The sequence below is a fragment of the Odocoileus virginianus genome, chromosome 2 (genome assembly GCF_023699985.2).
Source record: "Odocoileus virginianus isolate 20LAN1187 ecotype Illinois chromosome 2, Ovbor_1.2, whole genome shotgun sequence".
Classification (NCBI taxonomy): domain Eukaryota; kingdom Metazoa; phylum Chordata; class Mammalia; order Artiodactyla; family Cervidae; genus Odocoileus; species Odocoileus virginianus.
The window spans coordinates 82,841,402-82,853,488 of record NC_069675.1 but is presented as its reverse complement, the minus strand read 5'-3'; the positions used below and the strand labels follow the sequence as shown (position 1 = coordinate 82,853,488).

Sequence of the window (12,087 nt, the reverse complement as noted above, 5' to 3'; positions counted from 1 at the left end):
GTCCCCTGGTCACCAGGTGAAGGGTCAGGCTGCTGGTGCCCCCGGCCAGGGCAGAGTTGCATAGGACCTGGGCTCTAGCTCGTGGGCCCTGCTCTCCAGCCCATCCTCAGTTCTCTGCTGTCCCCCAATCTCCTTGGACTGAGGCCCAAGCTGGTTTCAGGGTGGGTTGCATCCAGCTGTGGGTGCATCTGACCAGCGGGAGGTGGGATCCAAGGCATTGCCTCCTCTGTGCCCACAACGCAGGTTTTGAGCCTAATCAACCCTCTCGCTGGAGCGTGGGTGGACAGTGGGGTAACTGGGAGTTAAGACAGGCTGCCTGAGCCATGTTGCTCGGAGCCCCACTCCCAGGGTCAACTGGGAAGAGCTGATTCTACTTCCCTCAGCAATTCAACAGAGCAGCCCAGGCGCTGGGGTGGAGCCCTAGCAAAACAAGGGAGCCCCGTCCTTGTGGGAGCCCGTGGGAGGGCAGGGAGCCCCAGCGAGACCATCAGCTCCTGCCCAACTGGAGGAGGAGAACACTGGAGTCCTCTGAGCGCAAGGCCTCCTCCCGTGATGAGCCTCCATAGCAGCAAACCTGCCATCCAGCCCGACAGCCCCTGGGTTCCCATGGCCCTGCTGGAAGAGGATGGGGCAGGTCCAGGCCTGGCCCACAGCCTCTGGTGCCAGGCTGGGTCCTTCTGCCCCATGGAAGGGTTTCTGTCCTTCTCCACCAGGGCTTTCCTGATAGCTCAGATGGTAAAGAAGCTGCCTGCAGTGTAGGAGACAGAGATTCGATCCCTAGGTTGGGAAGATCCCTTGGAGAAGGGAATGGCTACCCACTCCAGTATTCTCGCCTGGAGAATCCCACAGACAGAGGAGCCCGGTGGGCTATCGTCCATGGGGTTGCAAAGAGTTGGACACGACTGAGTGACAAGCACACACACATACACACACCACCAGGGCAACCAGCATCCACAGGTGGGAACCCCCTCCACTCCTGCCTGCCCACCCTCTGACACGCACCATCACACCCCCTGCACCGCGGATAGCGGACCCCAGCCCCAGGCTCTTCTGTACCCCCTCCCACAAGCTGGCTCCCTCCTCTTTCCTGCCTCTCTCTGTTTTCCCCTCTGCACACAATCCTGCGTGAGTTTTGAAACCTCCTGCTGCCCTTTCCACCACCATCCCAAACTGACCACCTCTTCCCTTCACCCTCCCACCGCATGCATCAGCTGGGCCCTCTTCTTCCGTGCCCCTGTCCTCTGACACTGTCCTCACCTGATTTCCGGCCTTCCTGTGGCCACGTACTATCAGGCCTTCCCGTCCTTCTTTCCTGGCCTGGCCGCAAGTTCCTGTCCTCAAAGCCTCCTTCCTCTGCTTCAGTGGGAGCTTCCATCCAGCTGACCTTGCCCGGACTCTCTGCCCCACACTGTCCTCGCCTCAGCCCCTGTCCTCCGCCGCTCCTTAAGTGTGGACATCCCCAGAGAGCTCAGACACCACCTCCAGGTCTCAAATGCCACCCAGACCTCAAGTCTAGGTCTTTCTAGACCTTCTCTCCATTCTCCTTGGAGCCCTAGACCCAAAGGGCCATTTGCCGGGTGGGCAAGTGAACGTCTCCCTACAGCTACACTGGCGGGAAGTCCACAGGCACCGTCCTCCCAGGGTCCGTCCCTCGAAGACTGGGCATCTTGGATACTCATGGCCCCACTGCCCCCAGCCAGCCACTGAGTCCTGTTCATCTCCCATTAGGTGGCCCTGAGGTCTCTCCTTCCTCCCCTCTGCCCCAGTTCCTGTCCACCTCCCAGTTCCACGACTGGCCTTTCCACCCACCACCTCCCGGCTCCTGGTCTCCATGCCCAGCTGCATCCCTCTCCACGTTGCCATACTGAACTCCTGCTTCTTAACATGCGCCTTTTTGCACAGGCTGTTCCCTCCGTGAACGATGATGTTCCTGCCTCCCCTGCCTGAAGATCTCCTCTTCACTCCACAATTCCTCCTCCTCCAGGAGCCCTGCTCTAGGGGGCCCAGGGGGCCCCATGTCCTGGGTGCCTGCTCTACCATCCAACCCTACCTCTGGCTTCTGGACGCCTCTCCCTGATGGCGTCCACTCCAGCACAAGTCTCGTGTGCACACAGGCTTTGGACCCCAAAGCTCGGAGGGCTCCCAGATGGGGCAGCCTCTCTGACCCAGCTCCTGGTCCCCAGCCCTGAGCATGGCCAAGCCCACAGGGCCCAAGCTGTGACCAATGGTCCAAGGTCTCTGCTGCAGGAGGAAATGGGGGTCCGGAGAGGGAACAGAGTTGCGACTGCAGGAAGAATCACCCCCCCACACACACACAATTAGGAGCCTGAGAACTTGGTCAAACCTGCCCAGAGCGGCAGTTACTGTTCTGATTAATTAGTGAACTCTGTAAAGTACTTTGAACATGAAACGCACTATATAAATGCTAAGTATTATTATTAAAAAGTAAGAAGTTCTCTAATACACCAGGCTGGAAAGCCTCAGGCTAGTCTAAATAAAATGAACGAATGCAGAAAATGAAGCAATTAAAAGGTGATACTTCAAGATTTGCCAAAAGCTGAAAGTATCAAATGGCCCCATCTGCTGGGCACTCCTGGACCCCCACCCCCAGCCCCACCCCATCTGCATAGAAGGCCCTGCAAGGGCAGACCCTGAGCTGGCCTCACATGTATCTGTCTTGGACCAGTCGGCTGGTGGGAACCCCGGTGCCAGTGGTGTGAGCTTCGCCGTGTCAGGCCTCCCCTCTGGGCCTCAGTTTCCCCAAGTGTAGGATGGGCAGGTCCAGGCTGCATCAACCCCAGCATAACCCCTGACCCCGCTCACTAGCCAGAGGGCTCTGAGCGGAGGCAGAAAGGGGTGATAAACAGCATCAGGCTCCATCCTCACTGCCAGGTGACCCCTGACGGGACTTGGCTCCCTCTGAACCTGCTCGCCCTTCTGCACTTGAGGACAGCAACGTCCTCCTCACAGAATTGTCATGGTTAAGAAATGAAAATTAGATACAGATACATGGAAAACTAGGGATTCCCAGGTGGCTCAGTGGTAAAGAATCCACTTGCCAGTGCAGGAGATGCAGGAGACCCTGCAGGGTTTGATCCCTGGGTTGAGAAGATCCCCTTGGAGAAGGAAACGGCAACCCACTCCAGTATTCTTGCCTGAAGAATCCCATGGACAGAGGAGTTTGGAAGTCCATGGGGGTCACAAAGAGTTGGACATGATTGAGCCACTGAGCGTGCATACACATGGAAAACTATTGACCACAGCACATGGCCTGGGGTTGCTTCCTGGCTCATCTGTCAAGCTTGACATACTGAAACTTTATGGATTTCTTCCTTTCCTTTCTTTCTTTCTTTCCTTTTTTTTTTTTGTGTGTGTGTATATTATATTATCTTTCCTCTCCCTCTCTTCCTTTTCTGGAGCTCGGTCCTTGTCCAAGGGTCAAGGTTCAAATTCCAGCCCTTCACTGACAGGCTGTGTGACTTTGGGCCCTTCCCATCTTTGTGGAAAGGAGATAAAGATGCCTGCCTCTGAGCCTTGCTGTCCCCACGTAGAAGCCCTCAGCCCAAGGTCAACCTCAAGGTAGATAGTGGAAGTAAATAATTAGCAGAGGTCAGTGGCTTCGCACATACAGTTTCATCTAAGCTGAGCTGAAGACCTGGATGAAACTCGCCCACAGCCCCTCTCCCCAGAACCTCCATCTGAAGCTCCTTTCCCATGCTTGTCTTGAGGCAGGAACACCCAGTCATGGGCCCGCCTGAGAAGGGGACTGAAAAACCAGCAGGAAGTCAAACTCCTCAGTTTCAGGTGATAGCTGAGCAGAAATGGTCCCAGATTTGGAACATGGAATCCCATGCTTAGCTGCTTGGCCTCAGTTTGCTTATCTGTAAAATGGGCTCTTTGGACTAGAGGATGCCCATGGTCATGGGTGCTCTGACCTCGCTTGTACTTAGCATAAATCTCTAGCTTAGGCAAAGGTCTGGTATCCCGGTGGCCCTTGCTCATTTTGACCTCTGGCCTGTGTAGGTGTGGCACTCCTGGGTTGGTCCCTGGGCTCACCACCTCTGTGAAAGGGGCAGAAAGCAACGCCTGGGGTACTCTCACTCTGGGTGGGCAGAGTCCCAGCAGTCATGGAGACATCTCCAGGCACTGCTCCAGTCCCACTCCCAGCTCGGGCCTCTGCCCAACAGCCACCTGGGGGTCCAGCCTCTGCTTGGTCCCCACCTGAGTCATACCCCTGCTTCTCTGGCCTTTCCCCCCAGAAGCCCAGCACCAGGGCTGATGGGGGCCTGGGCCTTGCTGCCCTGAGGGGTGGCTCAGCCCCTCACACTAGCACCACCTGTGGGGCAGGCCCATAGGGATCTCCCATGGAACAAACGAGGAAATGGAGGCACACCCTCCCTGCTCAGAGCACCTGCCCTCAGCTGGGTCTGATGGCTCCTCACCATCCACCCCTGCAGGATGCAAGCGGCTGGTGGGCCACGCAGGAGACCAGAGGAGCCCCTTCTAAAGGGCCTCCCAGGCTGGGACTCGGTGGAGGGGACACACCAAACCTCAGATCTGAGCGGTCAGTCATTGAAAGTACAGGCTCCTGGGTTGTGCCACTGGCCCGCTGGATCAGAAACGGAGGCTAGAACCAGGAGTCTGACTTTGTACAAAACTCCCACAGGGAGAACGAACTGTTCAGGTCACTAGTTCCTGGGGATTCCCAGTTTAGCCCAAGCCCTTGTCTTACTGAGCATCACCTGAAGACCCAGGAGGGTGCGTAGCCTGCCGGGGGCACACAGTTGGTGTCCAGCCAGGCTTCCACCATCCCGCACAGCCCTGCCGTGACTCTCCACCCACGACCTCCTGCTGGGTGTCTTCAGACGGTAAGAAGGGGCAGAGGGATCAAAGCTGCCCCGTGTTCAGGGGACGCAAGCTGCTGCTAAGAGCTGGCCCTCAGCCCAGCACACTTAAATTCGATAAACATTACTGATGACCTAGTGTGAGCAAAGGGCTGAGCTCTGGCCAGACAGAGCTGGGGAAGCCTTCTTCAAAGAAGTAACCTTCTTTAAAGAAGTAAAGAAGGGTCTCGTCGGGCAGCAGAACTTTACAGCCAGACAGTGCGGTGGATGCTTTAGGAAGGCAGGGTGAATGAAGCTGCTTGATGTTGTGTGTTCACAGGAAGCTGGCGTGGTTATAGCACAGGTGTGCGGCAGAGCGAGGGGGCTGGGGGGCAGGGACACCAGAAGCTCCCCAAAGGCAAGGGTTTCTGTTTGTACCACTGCCATGTCCCAGCACATAGAACAGGGCCTGGCACATAGTAGGAGCTCCTATCTGTTGTATATATGAATGAAAGGATGAATAAAGCTTGAAAGGTAAGTTGGGGACCAGGTTATGGAAAGTTGGGGACCACTAAGCCAGAGAGCCTGCACACTATTCCTTGCAGACAAGAGAGAGCCTTTGAATACCCCAACACAAAGTTAAAAGATTCAAAAGGAGAAAAAGATCTAGAGAGCGCCCTTTGAGCGAAGGGGAAACCCACCTCATTGTGCTTTGGGAAGATCACTCTGGTGGCCGGTGTGTAACAAGTGTGTGCAGAACTGACTGGCAGACACAGGCCCCTTGACCCAGAGAAAATCACATGCTCCCAGAGGCCCACGAACCAGCATTGAGGTTCCCACTGGCAGAGGCTGAGGCAGAGAATCATCAGGTGCAAAGTGGTGAAATACGAAGGCCAGCCAGCTGGTCTCCAGACCTCAGAGGTCAGACCTGGGAGAGGACACCCTTCACCTCTCTCCCCACTGACCCCTACCCAAAGGCAGCTTGAGGGACCTGTGCTGGGATTCAGCCTCACCCAGTGTCACCGAGCCCCTGCAAACCCAGGTCAGAGCTTCTACTTAGGCATCCATAATGGAAGCACAATCAGATAAATGCTTTCAAACGCAGCCGTGAGAGCAACAGTTGGTAAAACCCTTTGGGCTTCCCTGGTAGCTCAGCTGGGAAAGAATCTGCCTGCCATGCAGGAGACCCTAGTTCAATTCCTGCGTTGGGAAGATCCCCTGGAGAAGGGATAGGAAAGCCCAGTATTCTTGGGCTTTCCTGGTGGCTCAGCTGGTAAAGAATCTCCTGCAAAGCAGGAGACCCTGGTTTAATTTCTGGGTCAGGAAGATCTGCGGGAGTAGGGACAGGCTACCCACTCCAGGATTCTTGGGCTTCCCTGGTGGCTCAGCTGGGAAAGAATCTGCCTGCAATGCAGGAGACCTGAGTTCGATCCCTGGGTTGGGAAGACGCCCTGGAGAAGGGAATGGTTACCCACTCCAATATTCTGGCCTGGAGAATTCCGTGGACTGTATAGTCCATGGGGTCACAAAGAATCAGACACGACTGAGCAACTGTCACTTTGCTTTCCAGAAAGGAATTTGTATTCAAATGCTTTGACCCAGGAAACCTGCTATTGAGAAACTACCCTAAAGCAATCACTAGAGTCAGCAGAAAGAAGTTCATCTAAGCATCATTTATGATGAGAAGCATGTTTCACAGTAGCGAGATGGCTGCATACTGCAACGTGAGGCTAAGTACCTACAAAAACTGGATGTAGGGAATTCTTAATGATGAGCAAATATTTATAACAACTTTAAGGAAAATAAAGCTGTATGCATCAAATTGCATTTAAAACTAGACACATCAAATGAAGATTAAAGTGGAATCACTGAAAAAGAAAAAGGAGACACAAAAGAGGAAATGAATGAAACCAACACTTGAGCAAGAAGATTGACCAAAGAAGAAAAGAGAGATGTCCGAGATTACCAAAAACAGGAATGAAAGGGGCCATCACGGCTGACTCTACCAAAGTTAAAGGATTATCGGGAGTACCAAGGAAAACTCTACATCAACAAATAGACAGCTAAGATGAAAAGCATACATTTCTAGAAATGCAAGTGACCAAAACGAATTCGAGAAGAAAGAGATAGTCTAAATATTGTAAAGAAACTGAGTTAGTCATTTTAAAACTTCCCACAAAGAAAAGTCCAGGCCTGGATGACTTCACTGGTGAAATCTACCTCACATTTAAAGAAGAAATAAAAACAGTCCTTCACAAATTCTTCCAGAAACTAGAGGAGGAGGGAGTGATTTCCGTCTCATTCTATAAAGCCAGAAATTCTGGAATAACAAAATTAGACAAGAACATCACAGGAAAATAAAATTACAGATCAGTATCTTTTATGAGAATAGATGCAAAAATTCTCAGAAAATACTAGTAAAACAAATCAACTCTAAAACAACATATAAAAAATAAGTATACACCATGACCAGCTGGGAATTATCCCAGGAATGTGAGAAAATGAATTAATGTAATACACTATATCAATAGAATAAAAACCCTAAACCGCATGATTAATAGACACAGAAAAACATGCACTTGACAAACTCTAACACACATTCTTGATAAAAATTCTCTCCAGATTAGTAATAGAAGGACATTTCCTCAACCTAATAAAATATCTTTAATAAACACAGCTAGCAACATATTTTGTGGTAAAAAGAGAGCTTTCTCCTTAAAATTGGAAACAAGATGAGGATGTTCACTATCACCACTTCTATTCAGCCTTCTACTGAAGGTTCTGGCCAGTGCAATTAGGCAAGAAAAAGAAATAAAAGTCATCCAGATTCAAAAGAGAAGAGCAAAATTTTCCTATTAGCAGATGACATGATTGTGTATGTAGGCATACCTAGGAGAAATTGTCAGTTCAGTGCCAGACCACCACAGCAAAGAAAATATAGCAATAAAGTGAGTCACACAATTTTTCTGGTTTCCCAGTGCATATAAAAGTTGTGTTTATACTACCCTGTAGTCTATTAATTGTGCAATAGCATTATGTCTAAAAAAAAATTATGCTTTAATTAAAGAAAAACATTAAGTATTGCTAAATAACCACAATCTAAACCTTCAGTGAGTTATCTGTTTGCAATAGTAACATCAAAGATAATATAATAATAACAAAAATTTGAAATTTTGGAAGAATTACCAAAATGTAGTAAGTGAGCAAAGCCTACTGGTGAAAATGGTGACAATAGACTTGCTGGATGCAGGGTTGCCACAAACCTTCAATTTGCAAAAGATACATTATCTGTGAAGTCCAATAAAATGGGGTATGCCTGCATAGAAAGTCCTAAGGAATACACCTCCCCGCCCCCACAAACACCTAGAAACAATGAACAAATTCAGCAAGGTCACAGTTTGAGGATCAATTTCCAAAAATCCGTTAAGAATGGAACAAAGAAATTCCATTTACCATGGTGTAAAAAATATGCTTGCAGATGAAGTTAACAGAGGTAGTACAAGCCTTACACACCAAAAACTATGAAACTTCCCTGAGAGACGCTAAAGACAAATAAATAGGAACACATTTCATGTTCATGGTTTGGAAGGCTCAATATTGGATAAGTGTTGAATCTCTTCAAAATGAATTACAGATACAGCGCAATACCTATCAAAATCCCAGCAGGCAGACTTCCCTGGTGGTCCAGTGGTTAAGAATCTGACGGCTAATGCAGGGGACACAGGTTTGAACCCTGGTCCAGGAAGATCCCACATGCTGTGGAGCAGCAAATCTTACATAGCACAAGTACCGAGTTTGTGTGCCTACAGCCTGTGCTCCACAAGAGGAGCCACCACAATGAGAAACACACGCACCACAGCAAACAGTAGCTCCTGCTCTCTGCAACTAGAGAAAGCACACATACAGGAAGACCCAGCTCAGCCAAAAAATAAAATTGGGATTCGCTGGTGGCTCAAATGGCAAAAAATTCGCCTGCATGGATGAGATCCGGGTTTAATCCCTGGGTCAGGAAGATCCCCTGGAGAAGGGAATGGCTACCCACTCCATTATTTCTGTCTGGAGAATTCCATGGACAGAGGAGCCTTGTAGTCTACAATCCATAGGGCCACAAAAAATCAGACATGACTGAGCAACTTTCACTTCAAAAAATAAATTAATTTTTAAAAATCCCATCAGGCATTTTTTGCAGAAATTGACAAGCTAATCCTAAAATTTTTATGGAAACACAAAGAACCCAAACTAGCCAAAGCAATTTTGAAAAAGAAGAAGAACAAAGTTGGAAAACTCAGGCTTCCGGATTTCAAAATTCATTATAAAGTTACAATAATTAAGACAGTATAGTACTGGCATAAGGATATGTATATGTATATGGCAGGAAAGAGTGGCATTTCAGCAAATGTGCTAGAATAATTATATATCCATGTGCCAAAATATGAATTTAGGCCCTTAACTGACACCTTACAAAAGTTAACTGAAAATAGACCCTAGACATATGTATAAGAACTTAGCATTTTTACAAAAAAATATAGGTAAAATCATCCTGACTTTGGGCTAAGCAAAGAGTTCTTAGATACAACACCAAAAACACATGTGATAAAAGAAAAAACAAACCCTGATACATTGGACTTCATCCAAAAATTAAAATCTTTTGTACTTTAAAATATACCATTAGGAAAATGAAAAGACAAATCAGAGACTGTGAGAAAACTATTTATCAATCAAGGTAAAGGACTTGTATCCAGAATATACAGCTCAATAAGAAGACAGATGACTCATTTAAAAAGAGGTCAAATATTCAAATAGACATTTCATTTGAAAAGATTAACAAATGGCTCATTAATCATTAGAGAAATGCTAACTGAAGCCGTTTCACAATGAGCTACACCTCACACTGGGTCTAATTTTAAAAACTTGCAATGTTAAATGTCAACATGGCTGGTAGGAATGTATTGGGTCAATCAAAAAGTTCTTTTGGATTTTAAGGAAAACTAAAAGACATGTCTTTTCATTTTCACCAAGAACTTTATTGAACAACATATTCACCATTTTGTTTCAGTCCCTTCTGCCATTTTCCAGGCAACTTCCATAATTTCATCTTCCTAAAATTTTTATCTTTTTGAGCAAAGAACTATTCCAAGTGACTTTTTTTTTTTTGGTTTTGTCAAATGTTTTATTGAGTGTAGACATCTGGAGTACTGTAAAACATGCATTATCTGTAGATTCAAAAGGAGCAAGCCACATTGTCCTCACTGTCAAATGTGTCAGGCTTGGCATACATGATGGAGATTAATGAAGTATCATGAGAGTAGTATGGTTCCTGAAAAGCTTCTACAATTTGGAGTAGGGTCTTAATCACGAGAAAAGCAAAGCTGCTCACGTTTAGTGAACTTGCAGCTCATTGGAGGTACACAGTATTTCAACTTTAAAATGAATAAAAATAATTGTTTGTGGAAGATTCCCATCACCCCAACTTTACCTGCCCTTTCAGTTTTCAGAAATTTTAATTAAAAAAAAGTATATGCCGTTTGGAAGTTGTACGTTTATCTGAGCAATAATTAAAATTTATTTCTTCTTCAGTTGCTGAGATGTATTAAATTTGAAGAAGATAATATCTCCATCTTCAACAATATAATTTCTGCCTTGTTGTCTGTACTTTCCAGCAGCCTTGACTGCATTTTCAGAACCTTCCTCTTTAAAATCTTCGTATTTCATTACTTGAGCCATAATGAATCCTTTTTCAAAATCTGTGTGAATCTTTCCTGCAGCTTGAGGAGCCTTCATCCCTTTCTTGATGGTCCATGCACGCACTTCATCTGGGCCTGCAGTGAAAAAGTATTCTAGTTGGAGTGCTGCAAACCCAGCCTCAATGATCTCTGGCAAAGCGCTTTGTGTCATGTTCGCTTCCAGATACTTCTGTCTCTCCTCAGCACTCAATTCTTGCAACCTGAGTTCCAAGGCCCCACTAAAAGGAATGACCAAGGCACCTGGGTCATACTTGTCCACCCACTCTTTAATTTTTATCAACCATTTGTTTTTCTTTCTAATGTAGTCTTTTTCAGAAAGATTAACCAAGTAGACCATTGGTTTTGAAGTCAGAAATAAGTGTTTATTCAATACTTCAATCTCTTTGTCATTCCAATCATGATAGAATTGAACAGGTTTCTTTTGATCTATAACCCAGGATTTGACTTTGCACATTATGTCATATTCAGGTTTTAGTTTTTTATCTCCTCTCACAGCCACTTTCTCTAGTTTATCTATAATGGGCCCAATCATTTCCTCATCTTTAAGCTGAAGCTCTTCATGTATTATTTCTATATCTCGAACAGGAGCTACACTTCCTTCAACATGTGTGATATCATCATCTTCAAAAGCACGTGTTAAATGAAAGATTCCATCACAGGCACTAATATGGGATAAAAAGGCATTTCCCAGGCCTTGCCCATTGTGAGCTCCTTTCACAAGGCCAGCAATATCCACTACATTTAGAAAAGCAGGAATTTTGCTTGCTGGTTTGTGGTACTGGCAAAGAAAGTCAAATCTTTCATCAAGCACAGGTACTCTGCTCTCATTTGGATCAATAGTGCAGAATGGGAAGTTTTCCGCTGAAGCTTGACTATTGGTTAGTACATTGAAGAAGGTAGATTTCCCAACATTTGGTAATCCAACAATACCAATTTTCAAGGAGGTTCCAAATCTTCCAATGGTTGGGGGTGGTTTAATTCCATCACCTCCCTTTTTGGTGGGCATCGTGCTCGCGGCGCGCGATGACACAGGGTCCCAGCGGCAGCGGGAGATGGGTCCTGCCAGCAACGGGAGGCGGGGAGGAAGGAGGAGAGAGCGCAGGCCCCGCCCCTCCGCTGAGCGGCACGCACGTCGGCGGCGGCGGCGGAACCTCCAAGTGACTTTTACAGTCTTCTAGGGAATTGAAATTTTTCCATTAAGAGAATTTTGTAAAAACCAAAATACCTAGTATGCAATGTCTGGTGAATACGGCAGATGAATCAGAATTTCCCAGCCAAGCTGTAACAGTTTTTGCCTGGTCATTCAAGAAGCATGAGGTCTTGCATTATCCTGGTGAAAGATTAGGCATTTTCTGTTGACTAATTCCGGATGCTTTTCGTCGAGTGCAGCCTTCACTGGTCTAATTGGGAGCTGTACTTGGTAGAGTTAATCATTCGGTTTTCCGGAAGGAGGTCATAATAGAGGACTCCCTTCCAATCCCACCATATACCAAGTATCATCTTTTTTGGGTGAAGACTGG

The 12,087-nt window shown here is 47.3% G+C and overlaps 1 protein-coding gene across 1 annotated transcript; it reads right to left on the bottom strand.

The window, feature by feature from the left end:
• Positions 1-9,965: 9,965 nt before the first annotated feature.
• Positions 9,966-11,595, bottom strand: LOC110136648 (obg-like ATPase 1). Its single transcript, XM_020892464.2, has one exon. It carries the CDS (start codon positions 11,571-11,573, stop codon positions 10,386-10,388), a length of 1,188 nt encoding a protein of 395 aa, XP_020748123.2. The 5' UTR covers positions 11,574-11,595; the 3' UTR covers positions 9,966-10,385.
• Positions 11,596-12,087: the final 492 nt, after the last annotated feature.